Source organism: Myotis lucifugus, unplaced genomic scaffold, assembly GCF_000147115.1.
Source record: "Myotis lucifugus unplaced genomic scaffold, Myoluc2.0 scaffold_47, whole genome shotgun sequence".
In the NCBI taxonomy this organism is placed as follows: domain Eukaryota; kingdom Metazoa; phylum Chordata; class Mammalia; order Chiroptera; family Vespertilionidae; genus Myotis; species Myotis lucifugus.
In genome coordinates this window covers 4,020,987-4,046,104 of record NW_005871095.1, presented here as the reverse complement: position 1 = coordinate 4,046,104, position 25,118 = coordinate 4,020,987, and the positions used below count along the sequence as shown (strand labels likewise).

Genomic DNA, 25,118 nt, shown 5'->3' with positions numbered 1-25,118 from the left:
CAGAGGAGGAAGTGCAAACACTCCTTCCTGACACCAAGGCAAAACCTCTTTCCTATAAATCAAGCATTCTACAGCTCCCTAACTCCTTTTTCCTATTTTTGCTCTTACTGCCTAGTTCAAACATTGAGAAAATAGACTATGTTATTATTTATAACAAGCACTGTGGATAAATGAGTTTTATAAAAATATAAGCCATTCCAATTCATCTACAAAGCCAATCAGCTTTTCTTCCCATCCTGGTTCTCCACTTCTTCTGTAGATTATTTACACCCCTAAGCAACCTTCTGATGCTGAATCCACAGAAGAGACCAATAGCTCACATGGTCAGAGAAAGTGCAAGCTGAGCAGAATGCCATACACACGCTTCAGCGAGAGTGGGAAGGGAAATCACCATTTACTGGAAACGATACTCTGGTGGTTTTTGTTCACTAATCACTCTCTTTCCAAGACTCTGTCTAATCCTCCATTAGATGGAGCCAGTTCTAAGCTACAAAGCAAATAGACTGCTTCTTATGGTTTTAATCCCATGTACATTTAAGATGGCAGCCTTAACCACTGCCCAGGCCTGCAAGCATACCAGGGGGCACCCTGCCTACTCACATGGGGGAGTTCCTGGGAGCATCAGCCAATCCCAAAGCCACCCCAAGATGGTGTAGTGGGAACCCATGGGTCTGCCTATCCGGAGAAGGACACCAAGTGGACTCAGAGGACAGCCACCAGCCACCGACACCAAGATGTTGTTTAGTCTAATGAACAAAATAGATCCAGAGACATAGAAGCATGGAACAGACTGTTGAACCTCAAAGGGAAGGCGTGGGTGGGAAGTGATCAACCAAAGACCTTGTACGCATATATGCAAAACCCATGGACACAGACAATAGGGTGGTGAAGGCCTGGGGGGGCGGGGGCGGGGTAGAGTAGGCTAGAAGAGGTCAATGGGGGGAAAGGGGACATATGTAATACTTTCAGCAATAAAAATTAAGAAAAGAAAAAAAGATGTTGTTTAGTCCTGTGGAGCTTTGGCCTCAGGTGGGGAAGTTTTCTAGGAAGTTGAAAGGAGACAGTGCCCATAAACAAGAAAAGAAGCTAATGTTTATTGTCTCTCTCTCCAAATTTCTGCTTTAGGAATAAAATCCTAACTGGTATTCAGAGTAGATCCCAGGATGAACCAATCTCCCAACACCCACTGCTCACCTATCTCTCACCTTCTTGCCCACCAGTCTCTCTGGTCCTTGGTTCTCTCCACCCAAACCTCCTTTCTGTCTGAACCCTATGTTCTCCTCTCCTGGCACACACCACCTGTCTTGAATCTCCGGGATGCTCCCTTCTGAGCTGTGGTGTTTGCCACACTGAAAGTAGGCTCTGTTTCTATGTCTTTCCAAACTGTGACTGTCCTGTAGGAACAGGGACTACAAGTTACCCATTGAATTCCCGAGGGCCCTGGCAATACCTAGCACTCAGCAGCCACCGCCCCCCCGCCACCACCACCCACCAATATTGAATGAATAGATGAATAAATAGGTAAAATCAAGTGCTTTGCCACCAAAAGCTCTGGGTATACTGTGCCTGCCCCTATGTGCCCTTAGCTCAAATATATTGAGTTTTGTGTGACAACACTGCAAGTCAGAACCCACAAGAATTGTAAGACAACAGGTAAAGCTCAAGCCGCCTTCTTTATTTTCAAAGCAGGTCCTAACTCTAGATTTCCAAAAGTCAGGTTATGATGATGGGGATGTAGAAAGCCTGAAATTAGTAAGAACTAAGATCAGTAATAAAACTTTTCAAAGAAACTGCCTCTCAGTTTAACAGTGTTTTTTTCTTTTTATCAATGAAGCAAGCTGCTAGGGCAGGAGGGGAAGGGAGAGGTGGGGAGGGCTGGGAGGAAAGGCAGGTAGGAGGGGTCAAGGATACAGAGTGCCTGCTGTATCCATGACGTGGACAGCTGCTTCTGGTTGTATTTTAAATGAAATCGCATCCCAGTGTAGACACCACGTCTGGAATTAGGACCCACCCTGTGGTCTGTCACTTCTCCATACACACACGAGGGAGTGGAGCAGTCTCCATAGAGAGGAAACAATACAAGAAAAGGAGCCAGCGACCCCAGCAGAGACAGAAGTTCAGGGGGATGTTCCCAGGGCAGACCTGGTCCTGAAGCTGCACCTGCCTCACTGAGCATCTCCACTCCGGAGTCCATTCTCGGGTAAGATTTTGGATAGAGGCTTTTCTATGAAGAATAAATTTATTTGCCCTAAATTAGGCAGGAGGTGCTGGGGACTTGGCAAGGGTGAGACATGAAAATTGAAAGACAGTGCTGCATGCCACGGTGTTTTAAATATGAGACCATGGGAAGTTTCTAAGGGGGGTGGGGAGGGAAGGGTAAAATAATCCTTTTGTTGATACAGACACACAGGCTTTGCAAAAGGTAATAGATTGAAGGCAGAATGGGTTCATACAAATATATTTTTCTGAACAGAATTCAGTCATGAACATGAAACATGGCCCTTGGTAATAGTTTACCAATGGGGATAGGAGATAGAAACTACAGGATATCCCCTACTGCCTATAGGGGCAATAGGATGCTTGCAATTATTGTTTATCATGTGCCAGCATCTTTAACCTCTGTCACCTTTCATTCTCTCAATATACCTGTGAGGCAGGTAATGTCTCCTTTTTAGGATGTGGACTAAGAGATCCACCCAAAATAATTAAGAAAGTGAGGAAAGTTTTGAACCCAGGTCCTTTGCCTTCAAAACCTGGAGTCCTTTCCCTCTTGCTACACTAGGGACTTTGGAGGAAGGGGACAGATATCTCCAAGGACTAGGTGCTACCTGTGAAAGGGAAAAACCATAAAGATGGATGTTTGGTGTCTCCATTTGATGCCCAAATTTTCTGAGAAATCCTGTTTGCAATTTTCTCCTCAAGCATAGCAATCTAGCAAACAGACACAGATACACACACACACACACACACACACACACACACACACACACACACACACCACTTCCAATAATAGATTAAATAATACGGCAGTAATACAAGTGTGTGTGTGTGTGTGTGTGTGTGTGCGCGCGCGCGTGTGTGTGTCTGTCTGTGGTCACACAACACTAACATGAGTCTACAAGAAAAAAACAGCTTACTGCTATACTCACTACTATTCCTTTTAAAATGATTAAAGTTTTCCTAGGTTCTGCAGGCACTGTTTTCTAAAATGTTTTTAAATTTTTCATTCTTAAAAAAAATATTTTTATTGATTTCGGAGGAAGGGAGAGGAAGAGAACGATAGAAACATCAATGATAGAGAATCATTGATTGGCTACCTCCTGCACACCCCCGACTGGGGATGGAGCCCACAATCCAGATATGTGCCCAACCAGGAATTGAACTGTGACCTCCTGGTTCATAGGTTGACACTCAACCACCAAGCCACAATAGCTGGGCTAAATTCTTCATTTTTAAAATTCAACTTCTTAACAGTGTTTGCAGACAAACTGGGTAAAATAGGGAATAACTCTGTCATCCTTCCCAACCCTTCCCCACTGGAAAATGGAGCTAGCAGGGGGCACAGCTATATAATTGAGCTCTTTCTCTTCCAGTATCCCAAAGTCTTTCCCTTCCAGTACCCTCTCCCTCAGAGATGCTCTGAATTTCAGGCAGGCCCAGGTTCCTAGGACTGGACTCTGTCACAGATTTCAAAATTAAGTGTGTATCTTTAAATCACCCAGAGAAGGTACTGCTCTAACAACCTTAAAGAATGGTTGAGTTTCAGATATACAAACAAGAAAAATATAGATGTAGAGTTTTACCCCTCTACTTTAAATCTAAGTAGATGGGGCTTGCTTATTTTCATAGCAGGTAGCAGAGAAATATAAATGTTTGTGGTGTTTCACTAGAGATGATGGCCAAAGCACCCAAAGAATGGAAGAGGAGAAACTTGCTTAGGAATTAGACGTCAGTAGGGAAGCAAATGAGGATGATGACTTTTCTGTGTGGAGAGTTGGTTTTCCTTTACCCTGCAAACCCTAGATAGAGGAGAAAGAAGAGAGAGAGAGAGAGAGAGAGAGAGAGAGAGAGAGAGAGAGAGAGAGAGAATATGACATCTGCAACTCAGTCCCCTGAGAATTATTTACATTTCTAATAAATGTCCAGGTGCTGCTGTGGGTGGAGAGAACCATTTTAGTAAGCAGAGCGTTGACAAAACCCCATGTGCTTCTGAGCCTTGAACCCCTCTCACGCCCCTTCCCATTTCCCTCATTTCTACCACAGGGAGAGATGCGTGTGCCAGCCCACTTCCTGCTGCTGCTGCTGCTGCTGCTGCTCCAAGGGGCCCCCAGGATGAGTCTGTCCCATAAGTTCTCCAAAGCCGAGTCCATCTTCTGCTGTATCAACACGGCCCTGTCTGAGGCCAAGAAGAACCAGCTGGAGGATATACCCCTGCTGAGCAAGAGAGGCTTCCCCTACCCACCCAGCCAGGACCCATCCTCAGATGAGGACAAAGAAAAGGATGAGGAGGGAGAAGACAAGAAGAAAAGGGCCTTCTCTGCTCCCAGGGGCAGTGGTGGAGCTGGGAGCTCTCGGTACAAGGACTTATCCCAAGCACTGCTCAAAGGGAAGGTGTACCAGAACAAGGCCAAGAGTGACCGGCGCACCAAGTTCACTCTATCCCTTGATGTCCCCACTGACGTCATGAATGTCCTCTTAAACATTGCCAAGGCCAAGAACTTGAGAGCCAAGGCAGCTGCCAATGCCCATCTGATGGCACAGATTGGACGAAAGAAGTAGAATTGAGGACAGCAAGGCAGCCCATTAAGGACAAGGATGGAGGTCAGGTGGAGGGTAAGAGTTTGCCCATCCAACCGGTTTTTATTTTGAGGGCAGTCCAGTTTTACAGGCAGCCTCACTGCTCAACCCCTCTGATCCTTTCCTAGCTCCAGCCCAGCTTTCTCTGTACAATACACAGGCATGCAGAATTGTCCCAACTTCACAGATACGAAGCTATTAAGGCCTCTCCCTATGTTCTGTGTCTCTTTTTCTCTTTCCCCACACTTCTCCCCGAAGATCCCAGGCCTGAGAAGAGGGCACCTAGGGCTCCTCTCTTCACAGAGCAACCCCAGCCAAGGCTGGAAGATTAAGAGACACACTGATTACCATCCTGCCACTAGATCCCTACCCTACCCTCTTGCTTCCATTAAATCAAGTGACTTCTTGAACCTTTGGCTTGTGTCAGTTCCTCTGAACTCAGAAAGGGAAGGCAAATGAGGGAGGATATAGATAAGTCAATTCCCCATCTCTCCCAGATGGGAATGGTTCTTGGGTGTCATAGGTAGAGTAAAGAAGAGCTTGGGAAAGATCAAACTGACAGGATTATGTCAGCTATCATTCAACCTAGAGCCATCTCCATGGCTTGATCCCACCCAAAGGGCATAGCCAGCAGGGATCTGCTGCCAGGATGATACCTGGGCTCTACAGGAGAGGGAGCTTTCAGTATCCCCGATGGGACACCCCACATCCTCATGGCCTGCTAGTGCATAGGGCCGGGAAGCCTTTCATATGTGCTCACGGAACCCACAGTAACTGCCCAGCATGGTGCTAAGCACCTGGGAGATGCTGATGTTTTAGGCAAGGCCGCTGCTCTCCACGAGTCAACATCTAAGCAAACAGACAAAACCAAAATGGAAATAAAAGCAAATACCACCAGGGGATATGTAAGCGATGAATTGCAAAGTGATAGCACTTAGTGTGAAGAATATATGAGGCATTCAGAGATGAGGGGTTTAATATGAGTAAAAGTCCACTAACAACAGACATCAGGAAGAACTCTGATAGCCTCCACCAGCAAAGCCTAAGAGCCAGTTTCCCAGAGAGGGACTGTGGTTCCACTCACTTCTGCATGGTGATAAGTCATAAATATGTAAAATGAATTTCTACATAGTGAAGTAAACAACCCATACACACACACCAGCAGTTGACACTACCACCAGCAGCAGCAGCAAAATAACACAAATGAATGACAAATTTAGAAAAATGTTTGCCACTCATTTAAGAGACAAATGGCTTATTGATCAAATTTATAAAGAGCTACCAAAAATTGAGAAGAAAAGAAAAAACCCAAAAGAGAAATAAGCAAGGATCTGAATAGGGCACTTGAGAAAATTTGTCAGACAATTAGTCTTTAAGAGAAAAGAAAATATATCAAATTTATAAAGGAAATATGAAATATACTAGAGGCCTGGTGCATGAAAATTCATGCACTGAGGGGGGGGTCCCTCTGCTCGGCCTGCCCCCTCTCAAAGTCCAGGAGCCCTCAGGGGTGGGAGGGAACCCGGCAATCAGGGGAAGGTGACGCCCCATCACACCTCTGCTGCTGCCACTGCCAGCAACGCAAGCCTCGGCCAGCCCGGGTTACCTGAGCCTTGGGTGGCCCTGGGCAGCTGGGGACTGGGGGTTTCTGGATGCAGGCACGTGGAGTGCCAGGTCTGCTTGGGGGCAGGCCTGGCCTTGCTGCGTGCCTGCCACCCCAGCAGGGCCAAGGGGACTGGGTGCTGCCATCTTTGAGGGTGGGGCAGTCAATTAGCATATTCCTTCCTTATTGGCTGTGGGCTCTGCCATCTTTGAGGGTAAGGCAGTCAGTTAGCATATTCCCTCCTTATTGGCTGTGGGCACCGCCATCTTTGAGGGCAGGGCAGTCACTTAGCATATTCCTTCCTTATTGGCTGTGGGCTCTGCCATCTTTGAGGGTAAGGCAGTCAGTTAGCATATTCCCTCCTTATTGGCTGTGGGCGCCGCCATCTTTGCAATGGTGTGAGGGTCAATTAGCATATTCCCTCTTTATTAGACAGGATAAGAATGTGTATCTGAGAATGCAAAGGGGACCAAAAAGGCATATCTATTTCCTTTAAAAGTGATTATTTAAGTTTTCTAGACTTAGAAATAATGAGATTCACAAGCTGAACTTAAAATTTTACAAAATAATTTGTTGCTTTAGTTGATTATTAAATTTTAAGACAGTAGAAAAACCTTTCATCCTCCCCACCCCTAATGGTCTTTTCTGTGTATGAGAATGCACACACATGCATGTACACACATACAAATGCCGTCCAGAACATCAATACTCATTTGAGCAACTGAGCAGTTATTTTAAGCATTTCACCAGTGCCCTCCAGTGTCTGAAGGGGGAAACAATACATATACATTTAAAAAAATGTTTTTAAGTACTTAGTAAGAGCCTAATAAAAGTTCAAAGCAGAATATGCACTGAGTACTTACTACGATACACGGTGTGGCATACTTTCATAGGTTTACAGCTATTCATATGGAAAATAATACCATAATTAATAAATAATAATAAAATAAACTGTTTTGTGTACCCATAACTGTACACCTAATTTTTCCCCACCCTGTATAGTGAGATTTCTTAATGTATCCCAACCATCCCTGAATCCTGAGGTAGAAGTAAGTGAATACTACAGATCAATCTGGTAGCTAGAAGGGGCACAAGGAAGAAGAGTCCCAAGCAGCTACGTGGAACAGGTGACATCTGAACTGGATTTGTAATAGAAATTACATTCAATTGTCACAGAGGAAGTAAGAGAGACAGCAAGGAGAAGGAGCCAAGGTATGGGAGAGAGAAAAGAGAATCTGTGCTGAGAAGTGGTGAGAATCTACTGTGAATGTATGACAGCAAAGTAGAGGTTGGGATTGTAAATTTTAGCTGAAACTAGTGGTGACAGGCTCTGCATGTAACATGCAGGAGTTTACACTTTATGCCTAAGACAATGGGGAATTATCAAAGCTTTGTATAGGGAGCAGAATAATCTAAGCTGTGCAGCAGAACAGTCACAGAGTAATGAGTAGGATAGATCAAGAAGACAAAGTGAGAGGCAGAAAGCATTTATTTTTTTAACACATTTTTATTGATTTCAGAGATGGGGAGAGAAGGAGAGAGATAGAAACATCAAGGATGAGAGGGTATCATTGATATGACTCATGCACATACCACACTGGGGATCAAGCCCCCAACCTGGGCATGTGCCCTGACTGGGAATCAAACCGTGACTACTGGTTCAATAAGTTGATGTTCAACCACTGGGCCATGCCAGCTGTGCTGGGGACAAAGAGAGGAGTTGATGACCTGAGCTAGAATGGCATTAACAAGAAGAAAAGACAAGGGATTCTGAAAACATTATAGAAGCAGAATTGATAGGACTTAATTCTAGTATGTAGGGAGCAGGAGGGAGCAGTCAAAAATGACTACTTAAACTCTGCTTAAGTGAGGAGATGATAACATAAATAAACAAGACAGAACACCAAAGGAAGAGCAGATTTCTTTGGAGGAAATTTATGTTTTTCTTGAAAGAAGTTAAAGTTAAGCATAGGCATAATATCTGGGAGGATATGCCCAGCATATCTGGTGAAAATTCTAGTATCAAACTCAAGAGAGGCCCTATCCTGTTTGGCTCAGTGGATAGAGCTTTGGCCTGCAGACTTAAGGGTCCTGGGTTGATTCTGGTCAAGGGCATGTGCCTCGGTTGCAGGCTCAATCACCGGCCCTGGCTTGTGTTGGAGGCAACCAATCAATGTATCTCTCTCACATTGATGTTTCTCTCTCTGTCTCTCCCCCTCCCTTTCACTCTCTCGTTAAAAAAAATATCCTCAAGTGAGAATTAGCAAAAAAAAAAAACAAAAAAAAACAAAAAACTCAAGAGAGAATGGAAACAGAGTTTCTCAGTCATCCACATAGACTTGATATGGTTGTGAATAAAATAAAGACCAGGGAAAAGGACCAAGGGTATCTCCATTAGGGACAGACAATAGAAAAAAGGAATCTGAGGAGGAGAACCAAGTAGTGCCACAGGAGGCGAAGGAAAAGTTTCAAGGAAAAAAAATTACCAAATGCTTAAGCTCAAGAAATCTGAAGACTGATAAAGTCATTGTTTTGATAAATCTAGTATGATCAATGATCTTCAAAACAATAGTTTCAGTAGAATAATGGGAGTTCACTAAATCACAAAGGCTAAGGAGTGAGCAGAAGATGAGGTATACGCATCAAATGTATATTCCTTTGAAAAGTTTGATAGAGTGCAAACATGTGACAGTAAATTTTAAAAGTAATAGAATCCAGAAAAGGGTGTTGAATGTTGGAATGAGGAGACCTCGACATATAAGTAGAAAGAAGAAAAAAAAGTCAATGGAGAGAGCAGGGGGTTGAAGAGACAAGGTCTCCTAGAGCAGTCAAGGGGAGAAGGTACACAAACCATAAGTAAAGAAGAAGTCTTTCCTCTGGGATAAGAGGATATGTGAAGATTCAAAGTAATTTTTAAGGGAAGATCAAAGAGGAACATAAAAAGTTAAAGTCAAATAGATGTGATTTATATAAAGTAGGATATAAGGTGATCTCCTGGTGTTTTTCAATCTAATAATTATTGAGTACCGACTCTATGCCTGTCACTGTAGAGACTCAGATGAATAAGACAGACCCTGCCTCAAGATCACATTTAATTAGTGCTTATACTCCTCAGAGTTATTTCAATCATTAGCTCGGGTGATCTCACTCTGAGGAAGAAAGGGCAAATATACCCTCTCAACCCTAGATACACATTTAAAAAGAGTAAAGGGAGTTATTTTGTCAGAAGGAAAATGATGCCAGGTGGAAGTATGGTTATGCCAAGACAGAACGAAGACTAAGACTGAGGGAAAATCTTTGCAGTATCTAGTTCACCTTAATTCTAACTATTAGGCTATACAACATGGCTTCTAAAAATCCAGCTAGTGATTTGAATGCATTTATAGCTATTTTGTCCATTTTAAATTAATACTCATTTGAAAATGGGTTACTACTAAACAGTAACACTGTTTAAAATACCAAAAATTAATTCTATTAAGTGGGGTTTTTTTAAACTTCAAATCCTCAAGTCACATCCCCTCCAATCCCCAGGGCTTCTCATCTAGCAAGTCTGTAGTGCTGGTCAAGAATCTGCTTTTTTTTTCTAAACTTGTGGAATGGTTCTGTGCAGGGTTCTGCACACTTTGAGAATACCTCCTCAAGGAAGGAAAATGGAAAAGAGATCACTTTCACCCTCTGACCAACAGGACACACAGATTCAAATTTATGAAAGACCCAAGAATATTCTTGTTTGTTTGTATAAAAAGCAAACTGAGACTTTAAGGCCACATTTGGAAGAAAAAGAATTATACTGAAAATGTTCATAATTTAATCAAAGTACAAAATATAGACATGGATAACATTAATAATCAATATTTTGCTGTTTTTCACCTCAGGTATAGGATAGGGAAAGCATTAACTTTAGTGCTTCATAGTGTCATGGTTGAAAAGCAAAAAATATATAGCCAGGTTTCCACTCTGACAAAACACACATACAAACACACAAATGACAAGACCCAGAAAGGACTCCAAAGCTTAGAAGGTCCACAGGCAGCAGTGCTGAATTATACTAACAGACAAGAAAAGATGTTCTCATTGTTAATATTGGCTGATTTAATTTAGTGTGGAACTTATGTTCTTGCTTCATTTGATTTCTTTCTTCTTCTAATCAAAGGAACTCTACCCACCAACTGTAAAATGTCTTATAAAGTAAGCATGGCATTTAACATTATTTTCACCATCATATACACCTCAGAAACTTTGCCCCACCTCCTCATAATCCTTCTCCAGACATGCCAGATCTTTCCTGGCCTCTGAAAACTCCTCTTCTTCCATGCCTTCTCTGATGTACCAATGTAGAAATGCCTTCTTGGCATACATGAGATCAAACTTGTGATTCAGGCGGGCCCAGGCCTCTACAACTGCTGTGGTGTTGCTCAGCATGCAGACAGCCTGCTGGACCTTGGCCATTTCCCCCCCAGGCATCGTCATGGGTGGTTGACTGTTGATGCCCACCTTGAAACCAGTTGGACACCAATCTACAAACTGAACAGAGTTCCTTGACTTCATGGCTGCAATTGCTGCATTGACATCCTTAGGGACCACATCACCTCTATAGAGTAGGCAGCAGGCCATGTACTTCCCCAGTCGAGGATCACACTTGACCAGCTGGTTGGAGACCTCAAAGCAAGCAGTGGTGATATCTGCCACAGAGAAGTCCTTATGGTAGGCATTGTCAGCAGAAATGATGGGGGCAAAGGCTGTCATAGGGAAATGAATTCTCGGATAAGGTACTAGGTTGGTCTGGAATTCATTTAGGTCCACATTCAAGGGCCCTTCAAACCGGAGGGAAGCAGTAATGGAAGATACTGCCTGACCTATCAGCCTATTAATGATGGTGTAAGAGGGGCGTTCAACACCAAGTTTATGATGGCATATGTCATAGAGGGCCTCATTGTCCACCATGAAGGTACAGTCCGAGTTCTCTAATGTGAAATGGGTGGTGAGGATGGAGTTGTAAGGTTCTACTACAGCAGTGGAGATCCTGGGGGCTGGATAGACGGAGAACTCCAATTTAGTCTTCCTGCCATATTGTATCGAGAGATGCTCCATTAAGAGAGATGTAAATCCTGATCCAGTGCCTCCTCCAAGGCTTCGGAAAATCAAAAATCCCTGTAATCCACTGCACTGTTCTGCCTGGGAACGAAAACAAGATGTAGGAACTCAGCCAAATAAAGCCAGAAGCCATGGTAATGGTGGGACACAAGTTCCCAAAACAAACCAAAACTTTCAGAAAGAACTGATTTACCATTATCAACTCTACAAAAACATTTACTTTGAAACATACTTGAGTGGTTACTTCTGGGATGGCAAAGCACTTTAGAGACTTACTATAAGAAAAGGATAATTATCCCACTGTTTTGCATTGCCCTCCATGAATATATCTGTATGTGATCTAAAGCAGGGTCTTTATCAATAGCAATGAAAATGATTAGCAAAACATTGAAGCAATATATTTTCCCCCATAGTAGATGAAGTGCCTATCATTTCTATGCCCAGTGATCTAAAGCAGGGTCTTTATCAATAGCAATGAAAATGATTAGCAAAACATTGAAGCAATATATTTTCCCCCATAGTAGATGAAGTGCCTATCATTTCTATGCCCAGTGATCTAAAGCAGGGTCTTTATCAATAGCAATGAAAATGATTAGCAAAACATTGAAGCAATATATTTTCCCCCATAGTAGATGAAGTGCCTATCATTTCTATGCCCAGTGATCTAAAGCAGGGTCTTTATCAATAGCAATGAAAATGATTAGCAAAACATTGAAGCAATATATTTTCCCCCATAGTAGATGAAGTGCCTATCATTTCTATGCCCTGGCGGTCAGTGTGCATCATAGCTACTGGTTGACGTCACTTAGGCTTTTATATAGAGAGATTATATTTCAATAAAGCAGGAGAAAAATAAAGTAAAACATTTCCTCAATGAATCTAAACAAAAAAGAAGAAAATGAGGCTGAACAGAAAGTGCAAAGGCTTCTGTGGCCTTTCCTACTTAACAAAGTGTAATCAAAGCCCACATCGGGACACTTCCCAGCTCTGAGCATGGCAAGAGGTTCGGAGAAGAGAGGTTGGGTGATGATGGTGTTGATGGTAGAACTGCTACTGATGCTTGGGAGGTGTTTCACAGAATCCCAGGCACTCAGGCACACTTCCCCCAACCTGCTGAGAAGAGAGCCACTTGCCAGCTTTCGGATTCTCTCTAGCACAAGGTCGATGATCTCTGACCCCAGAGAGTAGTGTCCTCGGGCATAGTTGTTTGCAGCATCCTCCTTCCCGCTCACAAGCTGCTCTGGGTGAAAGAGAGAGCGGTGCTTGCCTGTTCGAATCCCATCTGCAGAGGGAAAAGCAGGTCAGTCATTCCACTCCATCAACTGCTAGCCCTCTGCTAATTCTCATACAACCCTGGACCATGAACCTCCCTTCTTCCCCAATGTTGTGGTAAAGCAATGGATTTAAACTGCTGACTGGGCCTTCCTTAGTCTAGGAAAAGGTATAACTATTTCCACACCAATTGAAAGTTTGCTTTTCCATCATATATTCTCTATTCATTTCTTAGAGTTACCATGACAACTTACAATAGACTGGGTGGCTTAAAACAATAGAAATTTATTCGGAGGCCAGCAGTCTAAAATCAAGGTGTTAGTAAAGTTGGTTCATTTGGGAGGTTCTGAGGGAGAATCTGTTCTGCATTTGTCTCCTGGTTCTGATAGCTGCTGACAGTTTCTGGTGTTAGTGGCCACTGCATCACTCCACTATCTGCCTCCATTGCACATGCCCTTTTCCCTGGGGGTCAACTCTTCTTCTAAGGACATGGATCATTGGACTTAGGGCCTCTCCTAACCCAGTATGAACTCATCTGAACAAAGTACATCTGCATGGTCCCTATTTCTAAACAAAGTCATATTCTGTGATTCTGAGTGGATGTAGATTTTTAGGAGATACTATTCGACCCATCCCACACCCTGTGGCACTTTGGCATTTTAAAACAAGTATTTCTAGCCACAGAGAGCCAACACTGTCCTTGAAAAGCATGGAAGAGGATACCAATTTAAATTTTTATTAGTATAATTTAAAGAGACTTTAACAAAGAAGGTGTGGCATGCTTAAATACCCAAATGACTCAAATGCAGTTAATATAAATGCCTGAGGCAGGGAAATCAATGGTAAGATGTTGGCAGTATTCAATACAACCAGGTGCAACCCTTGTCTGGTTTCATTGCCTTTAAAAACCCTGGGCAGCTCAAGAAACGCAGCATGTTGGAGGCCCATGTCCCACACCCCTACCTTAGAATTACCCAAATAGCGTGACTCCTAAAGAATTATACAGTGGTGTTTGAAGGTTAAGTAGGCTTTTGGAATGTTGCCCTGGATATAGTTGGGGGCTGCATTCCATAGTAGTGAAGAACATGAGTTCAAGAATTAATTTCCTTTGTTCCTATCTTGCCTTCCTTACTTAGCTATAGAGCAGGTACTTTTGTCTCTAGGCCTCAGTTATTATTTCACCTCACAAATAAGGATAATAACAAGACTTATCCACTGAGTTATTATGAGTATTAAATGAGATCATAGAGCATGATGCATGGACCATATAATAAGAATTATAAATAATAATGATAAAATTGGCTTCATGACATGCATTTATTCAGATTTATCTTATTATACATCATTGGCCTTGGCACCAGATATTCATAGATAGTCACAGAAGCTCACTGCCTACAAGGAAATGCACTAATTTTCTAAGAGCAAGATAATTCTCTCAAATTGTCTTGCTCTCCTGTATATGATATGACCATGAATTTTGTACACCCCCAAATGTTGAAATTTACTAATATTGAGTTTAAATGACTTTTAACTGATATATACACACACACAAAAAAACTATCAAAGTTGGGGGTTTTATAAGACATAAGCAGGAAACTAATTCTGGGTAGACTCTGCTTCTCACCTGAAGCTCTAAGGCTGAGTTCAGTCTAAGGAGGGAGTTTATGGAATTTATGAAAGCCTGCTTCTTCATGATAATGTCCAGTTGAGATCTTGAGACTATTAGTTCCATAAATTCTTTCAGTGAAATCCACTTTCTTGTGAATCAGTGATTACAGTACCATTAAAACTGTCCACTCAACTTTCTGGAACTTTTCACATTGATAAGAGACTTACGTACCTGGCCCAGAATCCTCTGTGACTTCCATGGTTTTAAAACACAATTATTTGATGCTTCCTTTGCTTCCTTTCCCCCAATGCCATTCAGCTCCACTCCACTAAAATCACCATCACTCACAACTGTCTCCCCCTCAATCTTAAACTTGCAAAATCTTTTCCATGACCATACCTCCTTAGTTCCCCCTACCTAAGCTGATGACCTAGCCCCAACCATCTTCCTAGTCTTCTCTCCCACCATTTTCCTACTCATACTGGGAGTTCCAGCCACACTGAACTCCTGTTAAACTTCCATGTTCCTCCATGCCTCGGTGAATTTGCAAATGTTGTTCCCCGGGAGGAGAGCTTTGATGACTCCCCAGTTACTTATTCTGCTTCAGTAATACCGCTGTACCTTGCAGAAATTTCTGTTATGAGGTTGTATCATATGAAACTGACATTTCTTAGGTAAAAAAAAAAATCACCCATTGGCAATTTTGAATGGCTTAACTTAATACATTTATTAGTGTTGTGTTAATTATTTATATTTTCTTCTGCACTCAATTATGCTGGTTTTCTATTAAAATATAATGGCTCTTATAAGAAGGCATACCTGGAAACAAAGACAATTATTCTCAGTGATCTAACTAAGGCAAGTTCTATATTCTATAACCTTCCCAAGACACAGTTTCCTCATCTATAAATGGAGGATGACAACCACATTTCCTAATGGAGTTGTTGAAAGATCACTTGAGCCTTCCTGTTCAGGTAGACTGTATAATCTGCCAGTCCTACCCACTGATACTTGATTTGTTTGCTTTGATTATGACCCTGGTTAAGCACACTGGAATGTAAAACCTTACCTATAACAGTTGGCTCTAGGTCAATGAAGAGTGCTCTGGGCACGTGCTTCCCAGCTCTTGTCTCGCAAAAGAAGGTATTGAAAGAGGCATCCATATGCTCTGTTTCAGCACTTTCCAACTGATCCTTTCTATTGTCAAGAATAAAACCATCTGGATGGATTCCATGTTCCAGGCAATACAGTTCCCAGCAAGCATCCCCAATCTGGATGCCAGCTTGGCCCACGTGAATAGAAAGGCACTCCCTCTGAAATAAGCCAGAATGAGTTAGAACCGAGCAGTCCTCCTTAGATCTCATGATCCATGTCATTCAGCACTTCTGCTTACAACGGACAGAAACCAAACTAGCTTATGTAATAAGAGAAATTTATTATAAGGCAAAATGAAAATATCTCATGGAAACCAAACAGCAGGATACAGGTAAGCGTTAGGAACAACTGAACCAAGGACTCAAATTCCATTAAGAGGTTTATTTTGACAACATAAATTAAGCACCTATTGTGTAATTGGTTAAGAATGAATTAAGGCTATCTATATAGTTTTATATATAATATATGTACAAAATCAAGCTATCTTACCAAGAAAAAAATTAGCTGGTTATTGGAAAGGAATAAAACCAAAGTCAATGTATAGCTTTGACACATATTGAAATCCATATCAGATAAATAAATATTGTTATCTTTTTATATCTCTTATTTGTTTGTTTGTTTTCTTAATCCTCACCAAAGATATTTTTTCCATTGATTTTTATTTTTTTAATATTTTTTATTGATTTCAAAGAGGAAGGAAAAGGGAGAGAGAGATAGAAACATCAATGATGAGAGAGAATAATTGATTGGCTGCCTCGTGCACACACCAAACTGGGGTTCGAGCCCGCAACCAGGGCATGTACCCTTGACCAGAATCGAACCCAGACCCCTTCATTTCCCAGGCTGACATTCTAGTCACTGAGCCAAACCGGTTAGGGTTTTCCATTGATTTTTAGAGAGAGTGGAAGGGAGGAAGGGAAAGAAGGGGGAAAGGAAGGGAAGAGACAGAGAAACAGAGAGAGAAACATTGACGTGAGAGAGACACATTGATTAGTTGTCTCCAACAAGCCTCTGGACCTGGGCCAGGAATCAAACCTGCAACCCAGATATGTGCCCTTGACTGGGAATTGAACCACAACCCTTCAGTGTGGGAGTTGATGCTCTAACCATTTAACAACACCAACCAGGGTGCCTTTACATATCTTGAGATTTTACACTTACTATTCTTATGTTCTAAGCTTAAAAGTAGTTCTAAGCTTAAAAGTAGTTAAAAATTTACCAAGGGAACATGCAATAGATTTAATAACCCAGCAAAATTATATTTATATATATATATATATATATATATATATATATATATATATATAAATTTTTCTAAAACACCCTTGAGATATCTACTAGATAAATAGGCAAATGGCATCAACAAATAATTACAAAAGAAAGAAGTAATCTAAAATGTAAAGATTTAGACACAATGGCATTCACAGTATTAAAATATAAAAGAGTGAAAACCAAGAACCAATCTACTTAACCATTTACCTATTGTTGGGCATTTAAAGGAAGATACATCAACACAATGACATGTTATTCAACCCTTAAATATTTACACACACAAAAAAGGTATGACATGGGAAATGATATAATCTTTACTTTATATTTTATACTAGAGGCCTGATGCACGGATTTGTGCACCAGTGGGGTCCCTTGGCCTGGCCTGAGAGGATTGAGCCAAAACCAGCTCTCTGACATCCCCCAAGTGGTCCCAGATTGCAAGAGGGTGCAGGCCCGGCTGAGAGACCCCACAGGTGCACGATCGGGGCCGGGAAGAAACCACAGGAGGGCTCCAGTGTGTGTCCAGCCCCTCTCACCCAGTCCTGATCGGCTGGACCCCAACAGCAAGCTAACCTACTGCTCAGAGCATCTGCCTCCTGGTGGTCAGTGCACATCATAGCAACTGGTTGAACGGTTGAACAGTCAGACATTTAGCATATTAGGCTTTTATTATATAGGATAAAGTAAAGATTATATCAATTGTATAATTGTACATGATATAGGATGTCAAGTACATTTAAAAATAAGTTAGAAAAAGTGTTTATAAAATGTATCAAAATATAACTGTAGTTATATCTGGGTAGTGATTTTCTTTTTCCTATTTAAACTTTCAATTTTCTTCATCAGCCTCTACTCTCTATCCCACTTTCAAATCACCATTCACATTATTTAAAAAGCCAAACAACCTTTTTATTTGTAATTAAACAGACAAGTATCTATTCATCTAAGAGAGGAAAAGAAAAACTTAATCCTAAAAATCTGAAGTGATAGCAATTGCTGATTTTAATATAGTTGAGTTTTGATTGCCAGTAGTCATGGGACAAGTCTAAGCAGTGGTCATATAAGGGAGAAGCCTGTCTTTTGTACCAGAGGGGCCCTTCAAGTTGTTTGCCTGATAAGCTGATAGGCAACCCTGCCCCTGTCCAGGGTTGTACTTTCCCAAGATCTGAGGTTCAACCACAAAAAGACCTCTCGTCAGAGGGCGGGAGGTCACATCCCTGCAATCTGACTTGCACTCTGTTCTCACTCAGCACATCAAACTTTGCACTTTGTCTCCTTGACTCACAAGACATAACACAGCCCTTTTTTGCTTTATGAGGAATTCAAGCTCACTACTTGAGTACTTCCCTCTTGTTTCTTCTCTATGCAAGTATCAGTCTCTCCCAACAAAGGCTGTGAACTCAATTTAGAAAGCTCTTCAGTTAGTACCAACCAATATTCCAAACTCTTGGGCACATAAAAATCAAAACAACACATTCTACCATAAACAGCCTCTTCACACCCGTATGTCTACTCCTGTTGGACTTAAAAATTATCTCAGTATAATAGCTGCTTTAATCAGATCAAGACTCATCTAAATCCCTATATTTAGGTAAAAATGTAAAAGTGGGCGGGGGGGGGGGGAGGCTCATACTTCTACATCAGGAAAACCACTTACATGTAGATTTCTCTTACAACATCCTTCCTCAGCTATTGATCACCCAGTCCCCATGGGATGCACTTGTGATATTTGCTCACAATATTTAGATCTAAAAAAAATCACCAACATAAAAAAACAATTGCTGCTGTGTGGCCTGTTACGTAAGTGGTTCAGACATAGGAGTGATACAGTTTGGTTTTTTTTTAACTCAGCAGGAATACTTGGCCCAACAAGGGCCAATCTTGTCTTTACTGGTTTGAGAAGCAGCTGAGTCTATAACATAACTGTGTCCCAGGGTACAGAATGTTATTTTCACTTTATTCTTCTCTTGGCCTTCCCCTCCTTCCCAAGACATCTGTTAAAATATTAACCAAACTATAAAATAATAAAAGATTGCAAAATGCCCACTAAATATCAATATTGGTAAGTCACAGCAGGTTAATATGTTGTTGCAAGAAATAATACAGAGATCTCCTGTATGCTTTACCCATTTCCCCAATGGAAATATCTTGCAAGATTATAGTAAATACCATGACCAGAATATGAATCAATATAGCCAAGACACACCATTTCCATTACCATGAGTATCCTTCATATAGGAAGGCATCATTTTTAAGAGAAAAACAATCTGAATGTCCTAGAAATGTTAGACAGAGTTCCATGGAGTGAGAAAGTCAAAGATGAAAAAGCAATTTGAAAGGCTGCTTCCATTTAAGAATTAAAAATGCTGAGATACTAAAAATTACTGTGACTGGTACATAGAGATTAAAGGGAAAGTGGCCCTAGCCGGTTTAGCTCAGTGGATAGAGCGTTGGCCTGTGGACTGAAGGGTCCCGGGTTCAATTCCGGTCAAGGGCACATGCCTGGGTTGTGGGCTCCATCCCCAGTGAGGGATGTGCAGGAGGCAGCCAATCAACGATTCTCTCTCATCATTGATGTTTCTGTCTCTCCCTCTCCTTTCCTCTCTGAAATCAATAAAAAATATATTTAAAAAAAAGAAAGAAAGTGAATCTTAAAGGGTGATCCCCAAAGGACTAAACTCAAGAGAGAACAAAGATGTCTTTGCACTTTACATGTCAATTTATGAGATTAACAATGGTAACCTGGGTCTGAGGTCCCCAGAAACTCTAAAACCATATTTGGAAGTGAAGCAATTGATTTATACAGAAAAAAATCAGCACACCAGGTCTAAAACCAATGTAAAAACTAAAGGAAGGAGAGGTTCTTGCTTCAGCACTTCAGTTAAAGGCAATAAACACCTGAAAATCAACTATGCTTTTGCTAAAAGCAGCAAAACTAAAGCTGAATAGAGGAGAGCTTATTCAAATCAGCTTCAAACAGAGATGTTAAGAGAAACAATGGTTCTTTAAAAATTTATTCTCTCATATCAAGAATTTATTAAAAATTTCTTGGAAGGGAAGAGGGCCAAATTTAATGAGTAAAATGTCCTACAACACCAAAGCAACACTGTCTACAATGTACAAGCACAGTAGTCACTTACCATGCTGAGTTGAAGGTGCCCCCTGGTAATGAGTGACAGAGTATGCCCAGGTGAGCTTTATCACAGGGCAGGAAATGACTCCGCCTGGGAGTTGAGCTGCGGGCGTCACTTAAAGCAGCACAGCCACTTTTCAGCTCTTCAGTCTCAATGTGACCGTGGTGGCTTAAACACCCTGAGATATTGCTATGATTAACTGAGATTTGCAAAGGAATTAGAAGAAAATGAGAAAAACCTCTTTTGTAATATAATTTTTAAAATGCATCATTTCTTTTGTAATTCCTTTTTTCCTTGAAAAATTAAGTCTTAAAGGAAAAAGTTTCCTCAAGTAATAATAATTGGAATTTCAAGTCCGGGGAAGTTTTCTGATGTGATAGTTTTATGTGTCAAGGTGGCTAGCCTTTAGTGCTCAGTTATTCAACCAAACACTAATCTAGGTATTGCTGTGAAAGCATTTTGTAGATGTAGTTTTACACTGACAATCACTTCAATTTAAGTAAAGATTGTCCTTGATATGGTGGGTGGGCCTCATTTAATCACTTGAAAGGCTTAAAAAAAAGAAGCATCTTTAGCTTCAGCTCCTAAGCAAGTTGCCAATCTGATCCACCAATTTCAGACTTTCAGTGTCCATGATAGTATTCCATTAAATATATATTCCACATACATACACATACACACACATAAAGAAGTCTTAAAAGAAAAAAGTATTTGTGTGGGATATGATGCAAGTATATAAATTTGATGTTTAGTTATGATTTCCTTTCTTTTGCAAGTTCCCTTCTTAGGTATTTTTTAATATAGACTAGGCAATTTATTGCTAAGTAATGAGAAAAGAAAAATCTAAGCAAGAAATTTTTCTTTAAAAAAAGAAAGAAATCTTCAGCTCTGAGAAATAATTTTGATGGAGGTTCTGACATTTCTGAAGTTATCTTTGCTAATTATCTGTTGGCAGCCCTGGCTGCCCCAACCCAAATAGTTTTCCATTGTCATTGCCACACCCACAATGTCCATGTTTCTCCCTTTTTCCTCCTCTATTCTCCTCCCCTGTTACTAACATAATTCCGTATTTTAAAGTTTCAATAGTCTCTTTGTAAGATAGTCTAAGCATAAAAGAAATTAGTCTCAATCTATTTCTAATTAATAGAGCTTTTTCTAGCCACACATTTTCTTCTGTAGTTTAATTCTCCCTCTTAAGCCCTACAGCTAATACTCCAGTTTCTAATTTTTCTGTATTTTTACTGCAATATCTGAAAACAATCCTATATAATAAATAGATAACTGATAGATAGAAGCAAAAAAATAGAGGCGCACACGCACACACACACACACACACACACACACACACACACACACTAGATTTTAAGAAACAAATCTGATTTCAGCCTGAGGGTGAATTCTATGTACAAACAGGCCAATAGAAATCAAGACTTAACTAGAACAGAAGAGCCCACATAACCCACATAAGGGACTTTCCTGGAGCACCCAGTTCAGGTGCTCAAGAAGATTGCACCACTGAGTCCCACAGGACACCTAGTATATAAGGACACCCTACCAATACTGGAAGTCATAGCAGTTCTCCATAATACATAGAAACAAACACAAAGAGGCAGCCAAAATGAGGAGAAAAAGAAACGTACCCCAAATGAAAGAATAGGTGAAATCTCCAGAAAAGGAGCTACAAGAATTGGAGGCAAGTAATTTACCAGACATCGTATTCAAAAAATGGTTATAAGGATGCTCAAAAAACTTAGTGAGAACTCAACAAAGAGATAGCAAGCATAAAAAAGAACATAGAAACCATAAAAAAGAACCAGTCAGATATGAAGAATACAATATCTGAAATAAAGTATAGACTAGTAGTAATAAACAGTAGGTTGGATGAAGCAGAGGAAGAAAGGCAAGGTAGCAGAAAACACTCAAACTATTCCAAAAAATTAAAGAGGAGGGAAAATTCCCAAATTCATTTTACTAATTCCAAAACCAGATAAACCCACTACAAAAAAAAAATTATAGGCCAATATCCCTGATGGACATACTTGCTAAAATCCTCAAAAATATTACCAAACCAGATCCAACAATACATTAAAAAGCTCATACATGATAATCAAGTGAGATTTATTATGGAGATGCAAGATTAATACAATATCCACAAATCAATAAATGTGATATACCACATAAACAAAATAAAGGATAAAAATCACATGATCATATCAATAGATGCAGAAAAAGCTCTTAATAAAATCCAACACCCTGATAAAAACTCTCAGCAAAATGGGGATAGAATAAACATACCTCAACATAATAAAGGCCATATGTGGTAAACCCACAGCCAATATCATACTCAATGGGCAAAAACTAAAAGTGTTTCCCTTAAGATTAGGAACAAGACAAAGATATTCACTTTTACCATGCTTATTCAACATAGTACTGAAAGTCCTATTCATAGCAATAAAAAAATCAAAAGGCATCCAAATTGGAAGAAGCAAAACTGTCATTATTTGAAAATAACATGATGTTGTATAGAGAGAATCTTAAAGATTCCACCAAATAACTACTAGAACTGATAAATGAATTCAGTAAAGTAGCAAAATATAAAATAAATATCCAGAAATCAGTTGCATTTTTACACAGCAATAATGAACTATTAGAAAGGAAAACTAAGAAAATTTACAATTGCATGAAAAAAATAAAATAAAATACCTTGAAATAAATTTAACTAAGGATGTAAAAACCTGTAATCAGAAAATTATAAGACACTGAAGAAAGAAGTTGAAGAAGATACAAATAAGTGGAAGCATATAGCATGTTCATGGATAGGAAGAATTAACACCATTAAAATGTTCATACTACCTAAAGCAATCTATAGATTCAACACAATTCCTATCAAGGTACCAATGGTGCCCTAACCAGTTTGGCTCAGTGGGTAGAGCATTGGCCTGCGGACACAAGGGTCCCAGGTTCGATTCCGGTCAAGGGCATGTACCTTGGTTGCGGCCACATCCCCAGTAGGAGGTGTGCAGGAGGCAGCTGATTGATGCTTCTCTCTCATCGATGTTTCTAACTCTCTATCCCTTTCCCTTCCTCTCTGTAAAAAAAATCAATAAAATATATTTTAAAAAAAGATACCAAAGGTGTATTTCACAGAACTAGAACAAATATTCCAAAAATTTATATGGAACCACAAAAGACCTCAGTTAGCCACAGCAATCTTGAGGAACAAGAACAAAGTTGGATAGGGAGAGAGACCAAGATGGCGGCATAGGTAAACACCGGGAGGCTGCTGCCGCAAACAACCACTTCAAAAATACAACTAAAAGACGGAACGGATATCACCCAGAACCACAGGAAGGCTGGCTGAGGAGAGACTCTTCAACTAGAAGGAAAGAGAACAGCATACCGAGGCTCAGAGGAGGCGCAGTGTAGAAAATACAAAGGTGCGGAGGTGCACGCGCAAAGTGGGCTGGTGGCTGAGGGCGTGGTTGTCGTTTTCAATTGGGAGGGAGTCTCAGACTCTGAGCTCCAGATCTGGGTGAGTCTCTAGGGATTCAGACTCAAACGGGAGAAGCAGGATTGTCTGGCATCAGTTGGAACGTGAGGGCAGCTTTCTCTCCGAGGTTTGCAGCGGTTGCTGGGGTTCTGAGAAGCAGAGCCTCTGGGAATGGGACTGAGAGCAGCCATAACTGCTCCCTCAGCCCACCCTGTTGATCCCGCCCCGCCCAAGCCCTGCGCAGAGCCATTTGCCGGATAGCCTCAGGCAAAGGCTAGATTAGCACCTCTCCAGAGGACAGAAGTTTTCCCACTGCAGACACAGCTGATTCTCACAGCCAGTCGGCCTGGTGGTCAAATCCCTCTAGTATTAACTACAACAATCAAGGCTTAACTAGAACAGGACTGTGCACAAAGACCACAAGGGGGTGCACCAAGAAAGCATAAAAAATGCGGAGACAAAAAAACATGACAGAAATGGAGGATATAGAGCTAAAATATGCAATTTTGAGGGCTTGCAATAATGTGCTAGAAGCTGCCAATAAACTTGATGAGAGCCTCACGAAAACTAATGAGACCCTCAGTGCTATGATAAAGATCCAACTAGAAATTAAGCATACAGGGACTGAAATAAAGAATATTATACAGACTCCCAACAGCAGACCAGAGGATCACAAGAAAAAAACACCCAACCGGAAAAGCAAAATGAAAAAAGAATCCGAAAATACGAAGATAGTGTAAGGAGCCTCTGGGACAGCTTCAAGCGCACCAATATCAGAATTATAGGGGTGCCAGAAGATGAGAGAGAGCAAGATATTGAAAACCTATTTGAAGAAATAATGGCAGAAAACTTCCTCCACCTGGTGAAAGAAATGGACTTACAGGTCCAAGAAGCGCAGAGAACCCCAAACAAAAGGAATCCAAAGAGGACCACACCAAGACACATCATCATTAAAATGCCAAGAGCAAAAGACGACAGAATCTTAAAAGCAGCAAGAGAAAGAGACTCAATTACCTACAAGGGAATACCCATACGACTGTCAGCTGATTTCTCAACAGAAACTTTGCAGGCCAGAAGGGAATGGCAAGAAATATTCAAAGTGCTGAATACCAAGAACCTACAACCAAGATTACTTTATCCAGCAAAGCTATCATTCAGAATTGAAGGTCAGATAAAGAGCTTCACAGATAAGGAAAAGCTAAAGGAGTTCATCACCACCAAACCAGTATTATACAAAATGCTGAAAGGTATCCTTTAAGAAGAGGAAGAAGAAAAAAGGTAAAGATACAAATTGTGAACAACAAACATGCATCTATCAACAAGTGAATCTAAGAATCAAGTGAATAAATAATCTGATGTACAGAATGAACTGGTGATTATAATGAATCAGGGACATAGAAAGGGAATGGACAGACTATTCTTGGGGGGGAAAGGGGAAAGGGAGATGTGGGAAGAGACTGGACAAAAATCGTGCACCTATGGATGAGGACAGTGGGTGGGGAATGAGGGTGGAGGGTGGGGCGGGAACTGGGAGGAGGGGAGTTATGGGGGGCGGGAAGAGGAACAAATGTAATCTGAACAATAAAAATTTAATTTAAAAAAAAAGGGTATATTATTATAGATGCAAAAAGACAGATAGGCTCAGTGAAGGTAAAGGCTGACCTTGTCAGTGAAGATACCAGCCTAGGAGGT

General features: G+C 41.0%; 2 protein-coding genes across 2 annotated transcripts in view; one reads left to right on the top strand and one right to left on the bottom strand.

Moving 5' to 3' along the window:
- The first annotated feature begins 4,269 nt into the window (after positions 1-4,269).
- UCN3 (urocortin 3) lies at positions 4,270-4,779 on the top strand. The gene has a single exon (XM_023753552.1). It carries the CDS (start codon positions 4,270-4,272, stop codon positions 4,777-4,779), a length of 510 nt encoding a protein of 169 aa, XP_023609320.1.
- Positions 4,780-10,259: 5,480 nt separating this feature from the next.
- TUBAL3 (tubulin alpha like 3) overlaps positions 10,260-25,118 on the bottom strand; it is a 27,554-nt gene continuing 12,695 nt past the window's right edge. The window contains exons 3-5 of the mRNA XM_023753598.1: positions 15,445-15,688; positions 12,628-12,776; positions 10,260-11,575 (exon numbers count right to left, since the gene is read on the bottom strand). Coding sequence (XP_023609366.1) covers positions 10,631-11,575; positions 12,628-12,776; positions 15,445-15,688 — 1,338 coding nt within the window. The 3' untranslated portion in view covers positions 10,260-10,630. The remainder of the gene's footprint in view (positions 11,576-12,627; positions 12,777-15,444; positions 15,689-25,118) is intronic.

Bases quoted from the DNA above. Each gene is read 5' to 3' on its own strand.
- UCN3 (XM_023753552.1), top strand. From the start codon at position 4,270: ATGCGTGTGCCAGCCCACTTCCTGCTGCTGCTGCTGCTGCTGCTGCTC.